We start from the raw sequence: 13,641 nt of genomic DNA, 5'->3' as shown, positions 1-13,641 counted from the left end.
GATATTACTAATGGTATAATTCAAATCTGTGATATTTGCTCTAAATCACTTTACATTTCCACTTGCATTGATTTCATGTTCACTAAAATGCTCTTTTTTTCCCCCTCCAGAAAAATAAAGTCATCAGAGACTGGTAGAAAATACTACAAGAGGTCTATTAATTCAGATGATTTAGAAGCCATACAAAAGTATCTACATCGTTTAAAAAGCTTTGAGAAAAATATGAATAGAAGTGAATTAAAAAGCTTAAATCTATTCGGAAATTTGAAGAATGAAACATTACAGAAATTGTATGCAATTCTTGAACTGGGAATGAATCCATATCATGATTATAAATTAAAGGAACCATATAATAAGGAAATAATTGATGAAATCTATAACTTCACATCACTGCAATTACAGAGTGACTTTAATGGGACTTCCATTTTCAATATAATGACCCATTGGAAAGAAGTTCAGAGTGCTTTAAAATTAGCTACAATGATTTGGCATCCAGTTCTGTTAAATAATTCTAATTTTAGTACAGTGCAAAGTAAAGATGTTCTCAAAATGTTGCTCTCCACTAGCATGCCATCATTTCTGGAAAACTTCAGAGACCGTTTAAATGGAATGCAAGAAATACCATCTTTGTTTTCTGATTATCTGCTTAAGCCTGTGTCCTACAGAAACTTTCCAGACCACCTCCTAGCTCTCCAGAAAATGTTTTTTATAATGACAGACACTAGCATAGGTTATCAGTACCTACTGATGCCTGTGTTTGAACTGATGAGGAAAGTAGAAAGCTCCATGGGTGAAGCCTGGTGGGATGAGTTGAATGCCTATTGGCGCGCTGGGGAAAAACTGAGATCGATGAAGTGGAATAGCACAGGCATTGTAGCGTATGGGCAGTTTTTAGAGGTATTAAACAGCCATTTGCAAAAGCTGAATAATAATTCAGGTAGTGTCTTCAGTGAACGATTGGATCAACTGTCAGAATTTATAACAGCTGTGTTTAAAGAGTTTGGGGAAAACTCCAAAGTAGCCAATATGTCACTAGTCACTCAAGCCATACAAAAGACCTTGTACATATTAAAAGACTTACAGCTGAATTATAACATCAGTAAATTAAAATCTATAGATCTTCTCTTTAATTTTGACAATAAAACCTTTGAGAGCTTGTCTGAACTTCTAAGGACAGGAATGAAGATCCTTCATTATACAATTTCCAGTGAAGCTTCCGTTGAAGAAATAATTAACCCTGTCTATAACTTAACACATCTTCTACTGCAGCAGTTCAGACAGTCTTCCTTACAGCACAACACTTCGCTAGAGGCAAAAGTTTGGAAGTTCTTGCATTTTGCCTTGAGTCCTTTCCTTGAGAACAGTGACCATGGTTATGGGACATCCCAGAACTGCTCCGCTCAGGATGTGCTCCGCATAACACTTGAGACACTATTTGAAAATACCACTCTAAGTGAGTCCTTGGCGGGGAGCCCCTGCAAGCCCCTCTTTGATTCCATGGGCATGGAGGGTCGAACAGTGCACAATGGCACCTTTACAAAAATGTTCCAGCTGGCCATAACAAACCTGAAACTGTCTCCAGAGTTTTCTGCTGTCTACAAGAACAGCAGTGAACGCTTCTTCAGGGAGCTGTCATGCATCGTCCAGTCCCTCCAGTTTTCTCTGAGCTTCCTTTCCAAATTAAACGTTCTCTCTGAGCTGGAAAACTCTTGGGTACAGGAGAAGGTGAGAGCTTTGACTGCTCTCACGGAGGGGCTTCTGCAGAGTAATGCCTCCTGCCCCATCCCAGTCCATGATGTGGGTGATGTTGTGCCGTCTCAGCTTTTGAACATGCTCATTCCTTTCATGCTGAATGAAACAGCCCTGGACTCCTTGAATTTCTCTGACAGCTTAGCAGGCTGGAATAACCTGTCCATGCTGCTCAGTGTGGTACAGGATGAGCTCCACATGAACGAGGTGCTGCAGAGTCTCCAAGATGCCTTCAACCTCACTAAATGGAATTATTACTTAAGCATCTGGGATGTGGTTGACAGTTTCCTAAACACCAAAAGGAATAGAACCGAAGCAGCTGCCTTTGCAAAGTTGTTGGAAGCAGTGGCAAGCAACTCTGCCAATGATGCGTCAGCTCTAGAAATCATAGAAAGGCTGAACTTCTCTGATCTGCTAAGCCAATTCAATATAACTTCCCGCTCAGCTTTTCTATCCAACAAAACTAGTTTTGACAGTGTGATTGATATTGTAGCTCATCACTTCATTGTCATGGCAGAAACCCTGTACAACAAGACCCTACCTTGGACTCAGAGTGACCAAACTCTGTCACCGAGCAGTTTGATCACACGGTGAGTTTGCTTTTGGGGTATTGTAATTGCATTCATGGGTAGTGACCACCATTCTCATGCCAGCAGTGAATGTGAAGTATGTTATTTTCTTCCAGTGGAGCAACTTAAGCCTGAAATCACCATAATTTAGGACACTAGGTCTAACGTCAGTTAAATCGAAGATTTCTCCTTAAACTGAACACAGCTAGAAGTGAGACTTTCAAAAATTTTCTGTGTTGGCATGTATCAGTTCATGGTGGAAGCAGAATCCTATATGAGGCTTGGTCCCAATGGTAAACTCTTCAGAAACCCCTTCTTTGCGGTATGAGTCTTCATTTTTGATTCTCAGTCTCCCCTAGGCATGCTTTTGCATCTATATCTTGCATCCACAGTGAACCTTTCAAGTGTGTTTTCTTATACATGTGGTTTGAGAGCGAATGACAGCTTTGGGAGATAACAGCAAAAAGATTTGAGGAAATAAAATTGGGAGGGTGCCCACTTAGGATATGTCATGGGAGACACATGGCTTCATCTGTAATTCTTATTTACACTGCCAAGGAACAGCATCTATACAGCTGACAGGTTGCTCACTAATATGCCTTGTTTCTGAAAGAGAAGCTGATTTAAAACCCTATCTTATTTTTCAGATTTCTGTTTTTAGAATTTGAAAATACCATCTTACAGGTGACAGTGAATAACAGCTATAACCCTTACCTGATGTGTTTAATAAATGCCACTGAAGTTGAAGACAGCAAATTGACAGGTAATCATTATTTCATTAATGTTGTGGGACCTCAGCTGGAATATGCTGTGCCTGTCTTTTCAAAGTATTTTGTCTAATGATGGGAAGGAATGGTGCTACATGTTTTCATCCGCTGGCAATTAACTGGAGCTGCAAGACCTCAGGAAGCCAGACTCCTTTTTGTTTGAGTTATATCACATTGTGAATGTAAGTTTTCCATCCAACTCTCTCCAAAAGGCACATCTACTCTTCACTGTGTGATGACAGGTTGCTGACACTCAGATAAAGAAATCTTACAAATAGAAACCTATATTCCCTTCACAGCTTTATGTACCCATAAGATGACAGCAGTTATTTTTGAGAGTTAACATGGTATTTCACATAGATATTCATCGTATGAGCTTATTGTAAAACCTGAGAGGTTTATCTGTTCATAGAATAGACATACCATGTGTGCTCTGAAGGGCACTGTCAGAAGCCCTGTTACCACTGTGGGGTGTACTTTTTTAGGACCGGAGAATCTACTTGGACTGGATCTGTTATAATCCAGATTACGCCCCAGGTCTTGGTCTGTGATTTCAGAGGTCCTGAGCCATGTGAATTTGGTGAAAACCAGCAATACATAGTAGGCCTCAGAATAAAAGTGCTGATAGTCCCATCTGTGAAATTTCTGCAAGTCTAGTGGTTTTACCTTGAGTAACTTTTGTTTTCTTTCTTGCACAGAAAACATTGCACTGCTTTTGAAGCAAACTCATCTGAAAAAGAACTCTTTTACGCAAAATAGTACCTCTGAGAATCATTCATCCATACCAGAGCTCCTGAAGCTAAAAGTGAGTCTACTTAAAATGCTGACTTGAAGGACATCCCGCAGTGATACATAAATGTGCAATGGAAATTTTGAAAAACAGTGTATGGAAAAAAAAAGTTTCTTAAAAAAACAGCTGATAAAAACTAGGACTGAAATTCTGTTTCCTGCCTGCTGCTTATATTTAAAGGTCACAGTTAACTGGGCTGAGGAACTTATATACACACATTTTTCTGAAAAGGTAGAGGTGTTCTGTTTTCCACCAGCCATGCCAGAAGGATGAGCACTACATAGATTGCCAGTGGCAGCATATTCCTCATAAATCAGTGCACCAGTAGTTTTAAAGTTCAGTACATTAGCAAAGCACTTTACAGAGCTGAGATGGTTCTGGGATGCCTCAGCTTCCTTTGAGAAGTATGTAGGGGAGAAGTTCTTGAAGGCATGAATAGCAGTTAGATACCTCTGCCCTGCTGAAAATTAGAGGAATTGTGCATACCCAATTGGCAGTTCTAAGCACGGCTAAGTTAGCACTATGCCTAAGGAGCTATACCAACACCAGCATGGCTGGAGTCCAAGTCCCCACATACTCCCTTAGCCTTAGATGCCTCACAACACCATAATGGTTTCTGAGATAAGCACCTAAGCAATATTGCTTCACAGATTTCCCTTACCAGCTTTGGACTGGCAATGCCTCATTTGGATAAAATGCTTCTTATACTATACATACATGACTGCACTAATAGCATGCATATACTTTATGCTATTCCTCTGCATGCGAAATAGAATTAAAATGTCTTTTTAAAAAAGGATAGCAGTATGCAATGCTATTGCTGCTTAATATATCTGTAACAATAATACGATGAGCCTCAGTGTGACGGGTACTTACAGGCACAAACCAGAAAACAGTTCTTGCCATAAGAGGTAGATAATGTAAATAATGCTGTCTGACAAGGGGGAAGCCCATAATAGCAGAGTAGGCAAAGGATTATAATTTTACACAGGTTGTCAGATGCAGAAGCCCTGACTTCTAGCCAACTCAGTTTCATATGGTGTAGTAGAGATGACCAGGTGGTATTTGAAAGGCTAAACCTGTTGTACAAGATAGATTTATTTGGTGTCTGGGAAGATTAATTAGTCAACAGGTGATTAGTCATCAGGTAAGTCCAAATGAAGTATTGCTATGTGTGCATGTTGGGCAGGGGAAATGATATGTTAAGGCTTGCAGGGTTTATTAGATCCTGTGCAATGTTGTGTAGCCAGGCCTGCTACAAAATCAAGTAGGAATGATTATTATGAACTGTTCTGTTGAATGAACTAAAAAGGTATATTAAAATTTTAATCCTAAAGAAAAATGGAAAAGGACAGCTAGACTCTTTAAAACTTGCCTTTTATAATTCTGTCCTCTAACTGGTATTTGTGCATTTTGTCTTCCTTTTCAAAATTTCCTTTGAAGATATCTCGCCTCCGGAATCTGACAACACTTCTTTGTGACTATGAGAGCTTTAAGTCAATACAGCATATTTGCCATCTTCCTGATGTTAGCTTTGGAGAACTGTGTGAGCAAAGTCAATCTCCTGAGCACCTCCTCCGCACTATTGAACTGAGCAATCAAGTTGTGACCAATATACTAAATCACAGAAGAATCACCCAAGAGCTTCAAAATATACTGATTGGGGATGCCACAAACATCCAGACACAAATGAAGTGGTAAGACTCTCCCTCTGAGTTAGACTCCTTTAATATTTTATTTATGAAATGATGAAATGGCTTCTTGCCTTCTTTTCATATTTCAAATTTTGTTGGTTGTTTTGTTTTTCTAATTTAGGTTTCAAGAAAATTTACCAGATATTGCTTTCCTTCAGGAGATTCCTCAGTATATGGCCACTTTGAATTCCATGTTGAACATCACTGAGAATTTAACAGATTCTAGCAAGCAAGGTAGTTTTCTGCATTTACTTTACAGCATGGGTAAACATCATCACTGATACTATACTTTCTGCTGGAAATCCCAAGACTTGCTGAACTGCTAGAAGAAGAGATATTAATGAAATAACCGTACACCATGTCCCATGTCCTTGGGTTTCTTTGTCTAGGGTAATTCTAGAGCCTGTTCTAGATCACCCTTTGTTTTCTGAACAGTCCAAATAGTCCTATGTGCTGAAAGTTCCAAGTCTTTGTATTTGAGCAACTTCTGCTATCACTAGACATGTCAACTTCAGCCCACAAATAAGACTGTAAACCTAGGAAATACTACTGTATTTTGAAAGTTTTTTTTTTTTATTTATTTTTTGTCAGCAGTGATGTACTGCATTTCCATACTTTACCTAAAGTCCTCTCTGTGTGCTTGGGATTGCTGTATGTCTGTTGAAAGCTGTTGCATCAATTGTTCTTTGATTTTTTCTTTACAGAAAAGTTAAGAGATGTGTTTAAAAATGTGGACCAGCTCACAGAGGATCTCAAAACCACAGTAGGAATGTCCACAGCCAGTATTGATGCTCTTTTGGAAGCATCTCTCCCAGAAAACAGCAGTCAGGTAAGTTTGCTGTCATCCTGGTGGGAGATTTTGTTGCTTTCTGCCTCTCAAACCATTAAAACCAGAACTTGTTAGTGAATGCAGCTAAGCCGATCACTGCACGCATGACAGCTCAGAGAGAGGTAGATGGCCCCACAGGGCTAGATGGCATAGCATGTTATGGATCAAAATGTCCATCAGAAATGCAGTAAGAGCAGTCATTGACATCAGTTCAGCCATAGGGACCAAGAGCCATATGGTGTCTTTGGCTGTTACCAGTAGCTGGTCAGCAGCCACGCACTGCCTGGCGAGTGAGTGCAGTGCTCTGATCTGTAGCAAGGGCACAGTTCACTGTAACAGACTAATGAGGACTGAGCGAGGTCCTTGGTGGTGTCCGCAGTGCTGAGAAGTTGTTGCAGTCCAGATGGAAAAGCACACTTCTAACCACAGTTCCTGAGAGCATGCAGAGTCCAAAAATAGCCTCCCATAATGAGAGATGAGCTTGCCTTCCTCAACCTCCTGCACAAGCAGAGGTCCAGATGCTTTTCCCCTTCCCAACCATCTTGTCTGGACTGAGCCCCAAAGAACACCCTCTTTTCCAGACTTCACATGCATCAGTCAGTGGGAAATTGAAGCCACAAAAGCTTTTACTACTGTGCAAGCTGGGTAGTAAAACACAATCCTTTGGATTCGTCCCTTGCAGCAGGAGTAATGGGTAGGCATTTTCTGGTTCTCAGGGTTGAAATATGACACTGTAGAAAGAACAACAGCAAGGCAAGATTAATCCATGCATACTGGAGCGAGCAGTCTACCCCCTAACAAATCTTTTCTTCCTTTGTGCAAACACAGCTCATTTCTCAGATCCTCCAGCTGGAGTCTTGTAGTGTCCGTCCTGCTGACCCACAGCTGCAAATGGTAGCGGAGGAGTTCTGCAATCTCTCTTTTTCAGAGAGGACTCGTGAGACGTACATCCTGGGGGTCACTCTGTTGCGACACTTAGACATTTACAATTTCTTATACAAGGTTAGTGCTGGATTTGTGGAGTGCTTTCTATAGTCTTTGCTGCATGTAGTGGCTGAAAGGTCATAAAATACCATTGCAGTGGCCAGAAGCTATGCTGATTTACACAAGCCAAAGATCAGGCTTTGCTCATGCAGTAATTTTTATTGCATACCCATGCTGTGACACTGTGGTTATAAATGAGGATCCCAGCTGGTGTAAACCAGCAAACATCATTTAAAGGCACTGGACCTACTCTACATCCCTCCCTATCTGCTAGTATCATTTATATGCTGTCACAACCTCTTGAGCATTCCCAGCTGAGTTCAGGCTTCTCAGAAGTAAGGCACTGGGCTAAAATTTTTTATTCCTTGAAAAAGAAAGCCCAGGAAACAGTCCTGTAAGATATATTTTCCCAACCTAGTTGGCACTTCCAAGTTATTAAGTGATTCAAATATTGCCCACACACATATAGACAGCATGGCATGTACAAGTACCATTCACAGGGAAGTGAGTATTAAATACACATTAAAAAATACTACAGAAGTGATCCTGGGGAAAAAACATTATTAAATGAGAATTCCAATGAATTTCACTCAGGTCAAAAGTCACTTGTAGTGTTTGACATCTATGTTGTGCAAAATGTTACCTCTTAGAAACTCAGATTATATCCTGGCCAATATTTGACACACATTTCCCAACTCTAGGTGTTTAGAAACATGCACTGTCCAGAATATGTAATATTCAGGGGAGCGGTTGCAAAAGTGCTTGGGAATTTAGGAGTACAAATCCCATTCAATTCCCATGGGACATCCTCTCCCTAAGCCTCCTAACAGTTTTAAAAATCCCACAGTCTTTGTCTCGGAATTACCACAATATGGACATGTACATGCATGTGTGCACAGATTCCGCCTAATCATAATTGATTTTCTTCCTGCCTCTTGTAGATGCTTTTCCCTAAGGAACTTCAGAAACCCGTGGACAAGATGTTAGACCTTCTGACAAAAATGAAATATTTCAGACACCAGGTTGAATCTGGCATTGATCCATTGCTGCAAGCTATTCATTCACTGAAAAAGCTCCGGCAGTCTAGAAATGTGCCACTGGCTAAGGTACGTGTAGTCTGCATGTGCTTTGGGAGCAATACACCATAGGAAGTGTTTCCACAGGAATTTCTTACCCTAGAAGCCAAAGGTGCATTAAATCACAGATTACTGGTTCTCTTTTAAAGCAGAGGTGTTCTAAGAAGTATCTCTGTATGTTGCCTTCCTGGGAGAGCTTTGATTTGGAGCAGTGGGACCATCATGTGCTCGTGACAGGGGGAACTAGGAATCTATGCTGTGGGAGGGACACTAGGAACAAAAATGCAGGGGATGAATGAACAACTGTCTTGAAGTAAGGTAGACTTCCAAGAAAATACTTGAAGGGGTCAGCTTGTGAAAACAACTGGAAAACTGCCCAGTAAAGGCTATCCCAAACCGCTTACATCAGCAGCAAAAATTTGCTCTAGTTTTAGTGTGCGTTCGATCACACCCAAAGCCTCGACTGCCCAGAACATTCAGTACAAACCCAGTCCTGCTCTGACAGTTGCAAAAACTTCAGGTTCCACTTCATCCAGCACTGGATCCAGTCCCTCTCTTATCCATAGTCAATGACAGCACAGATCACAGGAATTGTTTCTAGTAATCACTTTACCTGTGCATTGCAGAACAACATGCAGTCAAGGACTAGATGGGGATAGGAGATGTGAATATCTGTGTGACAAATTTTGTCTTGTAACCCAGGGTGGGTATGTGTCACCAGGCACACATTATAGGCAATTCCTATACGCACATTTTAGGCAGTTCCCACACTGATCTCGCACATGGAAATGAATTTCTCACCTCTGTCATAGCAGAGGTTAGCCACAGAAGTATGATTCCATGGGAAGTCCCTTTTTTTGGTAGACAAACTTCTCCTAAGAAAGCGGTGTAAAAATGTTCAATCCTTGCCTTCTAATTCTGTTCCTTGTTTTTCCTCTCGGAATGGGATGCTTTTAGCATGAGGGATTTATTTTCACTTTGTGTTTTCTGCAGGCATTATTTAAACCAAACAACCTGAGGATAACACATGGCACATTTAAGTCCATGTCAAAAGTTCTCTGCAACCAGGAGATCACACCCCTGTTTTTTGAGTCCTTGCTTCCAGATTTTGGAGACCCTGTAAGCAACAGTTCTTCTGTGGAGGATGTCTATGTCCAAAAGATGATGAGAAAATATGGGATTCCTCATGACTCCAGTAAGTCTGTTTTTTCCTTAAGGCAAAACCATTTCAGAGCCAAGCTCTACTGTTTCGGGAGAGATACAGTGCTGAGCTGTTCCCCTGTATGTCTCTGGAGGACTGTAAGTTAAGTGCTTATGATCTATGCTAGCTGAAGGTCTGCACTGCCCTAATTATTGGTGGTTTATTTCCATAAATGTTAAAAAGGAAACAGCCTATGTAGCAGAACAGTGCTTGACACTGCACTGTTTCCCATTTGTCGATGATCTGGTCTGAGAGCTTGACAAGTCACTGCTTTTCATTGATGTGTAGTTTTTCCAACTGTACTGACATTATTAGCTCCTCTGAGTTCACCAAACTCCATTTAACCTTCAAGCAGAGAATCTTGGCTCAAACACTGAGCTTCTTGTTGTCTTGAGTTCAGCAACAGGAGATCTTGGGGGTGGATTGCTTTTGTCAAGACACATTATATCAGCCAGTGAAGAGGGCCCTAAAGTCATCCACTGGACACAGCAACAAACTGGGCAGATGGGAATAAATACACTAGTAGCTTTCTCACGTCTGGTCTATTTGTGCTTTGTGAAATTTGTTTGCTTTTTTACCCTTGCAGCACCCTTTTGCTTATCCTTTTACCTGGACCTGGTCAAGACCCCAACTGGAGCTTTAATTTGGTCTTTTTTAAAACCAATGGTGCTTGGGAAGATCCTTTATACACCAGATACCATAGAAACTCGAGCAATCATGGGAAAGGTATGGCTCTGTTTACAGTACATCAGGATACGCCCACTCCAGAGGATTGTAATTTATCTAGCGCAGGCTCGTTTCTTGGAGAAGTAGAAGTCTTATTTTCTGACTGTTTGGAGTATTAGTCAAATTATCTTTTCATACTTGCATTGCTGATCATATGAGTCATCTTTTGTCTTTGAAAGAATCTTACCTCCAAAAAATTGTTGGTCTAATGCAATTTTTTAAGGCCTTCATTTATGAAGTTTCACCCCCATATTTTCAACCAGTAATAGAGATGTCTCCCAGGACAAATGTTATAAGCAGTTCACAAGCAAACCAGTGGTAGAAGGAAAGCTGACATTGAAGACATCCTTCAGATGTCACATATAAGGCCATATTTTTAAGTACTTGCACCCAAATTCAGTGTATTAAGGATTGTTTTGCCAAACAGTGATAGGGTACTAAGAAAAATCCTAAGGAAAGTAAATTTTGCCTTAGGTGTTTTATTGATTTATTTATTGTTTAAAAGCTATAAGGTAATGAAAAAATTAATCTTTGTATGTTGTGGGGTTTTTTATAGTCTAATGCAACCCTGCAGCAGATGGCTGATCTAGCCCTGAAGTCCCAGGAGTGGTTGGACAAGTCTCCTGTCATCATGAATTCACTGACTAAGTTAAACCAGACAGTTCCAATGATCAAGGTATGAGATCCTACCACCACTGTGTCTCTCGTGGGAGGGAATTGGGAGCATGGATTTCTTCACTTAAATAAACTGGGGTTCCAGGGACCTCAGGGACATCTTAGCTCAGCTGGGGGGACCCTTCTCAGGCTTTTGTCCTGGATTTCATAGTTTCTGTGCCTGCTTGCCTGTTCCTGTAACAGAAATACTCCTGACATATCTTTCCATGCAAATCCTCTTTCTGAAAGGATCTGTTTGTAATATGCTCCCTGACACTGGCCATGCTGGGGCCTGCTGGAGGGCTAATATGATCAGGGAATGCTCTTCAGTTTGTAAATTAACTTTCTGCTTGATGGAGTGATCCAGCCAGCCAAGACCAGGCAAGAAATGACTTTTTCAGAAAATGAAACAGTATCTATAATAAGCATGTAGCTCTGAGTACAAACATAAGAGCTAGAAGATGTCTTTGTACCTCAGTGAATGTAAATAAAATTTCTTTTTCCCCTCCTAAGGAGTCTAGCCTTGCTTGGATACAGAAAGCAGTAGGCTGCAATGTTTCACATACTTCCCATTCTCCACAGTAAAAATTGTCTCCTTTTCTCACAAAACTAAGAAAATGAGATTGCTGGAACCCTAAAGCGTTAGAAGTTAATTTTAGTGGCTGGAATTCATTGTAATTTCCATGGCACTGAGAGAAAATCCAGAGTGGAATATGCAAAAGTGAAATGAAATATTCTCTGCTGACATTGGTGTAATAATGAACTATTCAGCCAAACAAAAATCTGTCTGCTGGTCTCCAAGCTAAATTTTGGTCCCCTACCCATTGTGTTCTAGCTGTGTTCACAGGATGTAAAACAGACACAAATGAAATCTACTACACTTTCAGAATAACAAAGATTATCCACAATGTTTCCATGGGACTCCAGTGCCTGGTGGAGACTCAACAGCCATCTTCTGTTGACACCAGGAAACACTGGCTTGGACTCACAGGCCTCTGTATGACATTTTCTTTGCTATCATTTCCCCATCCTGATACACAGAGTGACATACAGAAGGTCAGGAAAGGAGTAGGAGGGTGTTGTACAAGCACTTAGTGAAGGCAGCTGGTCTGTTATATTTTAGAAATACACTGAATAAGCTCAAGAGACTTCTGGTCAAACTGATGTGTTTTTTTTCTTTTGCTTGCTGATAGAACACCCTTCAGAATCCCTTTGTGCAGGTTTTTATCAAGCTGATGGTGGATTTGGATGCAGCTGAACTGCTGAGTCAAATAAATGAACTGGGTAAGTTGCTCCATATTTGCTGCCCTCCTATTTGTACTTCAGACTTGGGAGCTCCTGAGTCACCAAACTGTACTGGTACTGCTCTTCTCTGGACGGTATTGGATGCTTTAGAGCAGGGCAATCTCAGCTGTGATTCAAAAGTCTTTTGGTCTATGGGAAAAGACTCGTACGAAGAGGTGTTTCTCATGAGTGTTGAAGGGACAGTAGGACGGGAATCTCTGCAGCTGAGTGTGGCCACTGGAGGACACTGTTTAGCCATAATTATGACTTCAAATGAAGCTACCTGGGACTCTGCTGCGAAATGTGGAGAGCTCACTTGTATCACATCAGGGTTCAACTTCAAAGTTCTACAGAGCAGATAAACAAAGGATCAGATAAAGGTACCCAGGCTGATGAAGCCAGAGGCATCATTACAGGAGTTGCTCTGCTGGAATTTGTTGTTCTGTGGTGATCTTGCCTGTTCCTTCAAGGTGAGAGTTGCTGATCTGCACTGTGGGAATCATCAGCTAACAGCAGTGGTGGATACATCCCCTGTTAGTGCACAGCACGGTGATCACAGTTCCCTTCCTATCTGGTCTTATTGTCCTTACCCACTTTTTCAATGAGTGGCCATACATGTCAACATAAATCTGGGTTATGCCAAGAAAATTCAGCATAAACCAAGAGTGGCTGTAGTCTGTTGCAGTCAGAAGAATATTTACATACTGTTTCTGATGACCCCTGTGTTATTTCATGAGTAGCATCTCCTGTCTTAACTCCCCATAAAATCCTCATGCCTGCAGCAGCTGTTCCACATTAGTTACACTGCATTGTGCAGTCACCTTTTAAAACAGCCAGGAAACAGCAGTGTCTTTATTAAACTGCATTATCAGGTTTAGTACTCACATCAGCACAACAGACATAACTTTTCCTTTATGTGTTTGAATAAAGCACATTCTCCCCTGAGACAAAGCAGCTCCACAGATGAGTTGATTACATCAAAACCCCTAAGATGTGGAATGAATGGCGACATCATATATGAGTCTAACCCTCAGCAGGTTAGTCTCAACTCCTGATTTGGGATGGCTGTCACATCCCATTGCTGGCATCCTCCCAAAGGCAAGCTCACGAGCATATTACAAATGATTAACATAAAAATTGGGTCAACAACATGTCTTCATTGCACTGCTAAGTGCAGAAATGTATTTTAACTTAATGTTAGTATGATGGGTTTTTTCTTCCTTTCTGGTGTCATTGTTAATGTAAAAAGCAGAATGATGTGATAGATTTTTTGCTATGTGTAATGATGCTACTGGTGTGGGTTTGTTGTGGTTTTTTT

General features: G+C 40.9%; 1 protein-coding gene across 1 annotated transcript in view; it reads left to right on the top strand.

Moving 5' to 3' along the window:
- Window positions 1–13,641, top strand: part of ABCA12 (ATP binding cassette subfamily A member 12) — a 113,019-nt gene that overhangs the window by 57,219 nt on the left and 42,159 nt on the right. Inside the window, exons 11-22 of the mRNA XM_026852412.1 lie at window positions 111–2,339; window positions 2,966–3,081; window positions 3,784–3,890; window positions 5,319–5,572; window positions 5,691–5,803; window positions 6,274–6,398; window positions 7,227–7,400; window positions 8,324–8,488; window positions 9,452–9,653; window positions 10,246–10,385; window positions 10,942–11,061; window positions 12,233–12,323. Coding sequence (XP_026708213.1) covers window positions 111–2,339; window positions 2,966–3,081; window positions 3,784–3,890; window positions 5,319–5,572; window positions 5,691–5,803; window positions 6,274–6,398; window positions 7,227–7,400; window positions 8,324–8,488; window positions 9,452–9,653; window positions 10,246–10,385; window positions 10,942–11,061; window positions 12,233–12,323 — 3,836 coding nt within the window. The remainder of the gene's footprint in view (window positions 1–110; window positions 2,340–2,965; window positions 3,082–3,783; window positions 3,891–5,318; window positions 5,573–5,690; window positions 5,804–6,273; window positions 6,399–7,226; window positions 7,401–8,323; window positions 8,489–9,451; window positions 9,654–10,245; window positions 10,386–10,941; window positions 11,062–12,232; window positions 12,324–13,641) is intronic.

Source organism: Athene cunicularia, assembly GCF_003259725.1.
Source record: "Athene cunicularia isolate RWA chromosome 7 unlocalized genomic scaffold, athCun1 chr7_part1, whole genome shotgun sequence".
NCBI lineage: Eukaryota > Metazoa > Chordata > Aves > Strigiformes > Strigidae > Athene > Athene cunicularia.
Note: the sequence above shows the minus strand (reverse complement) of the source record. Positions and strands in the feature narration are given on the sequence as shown.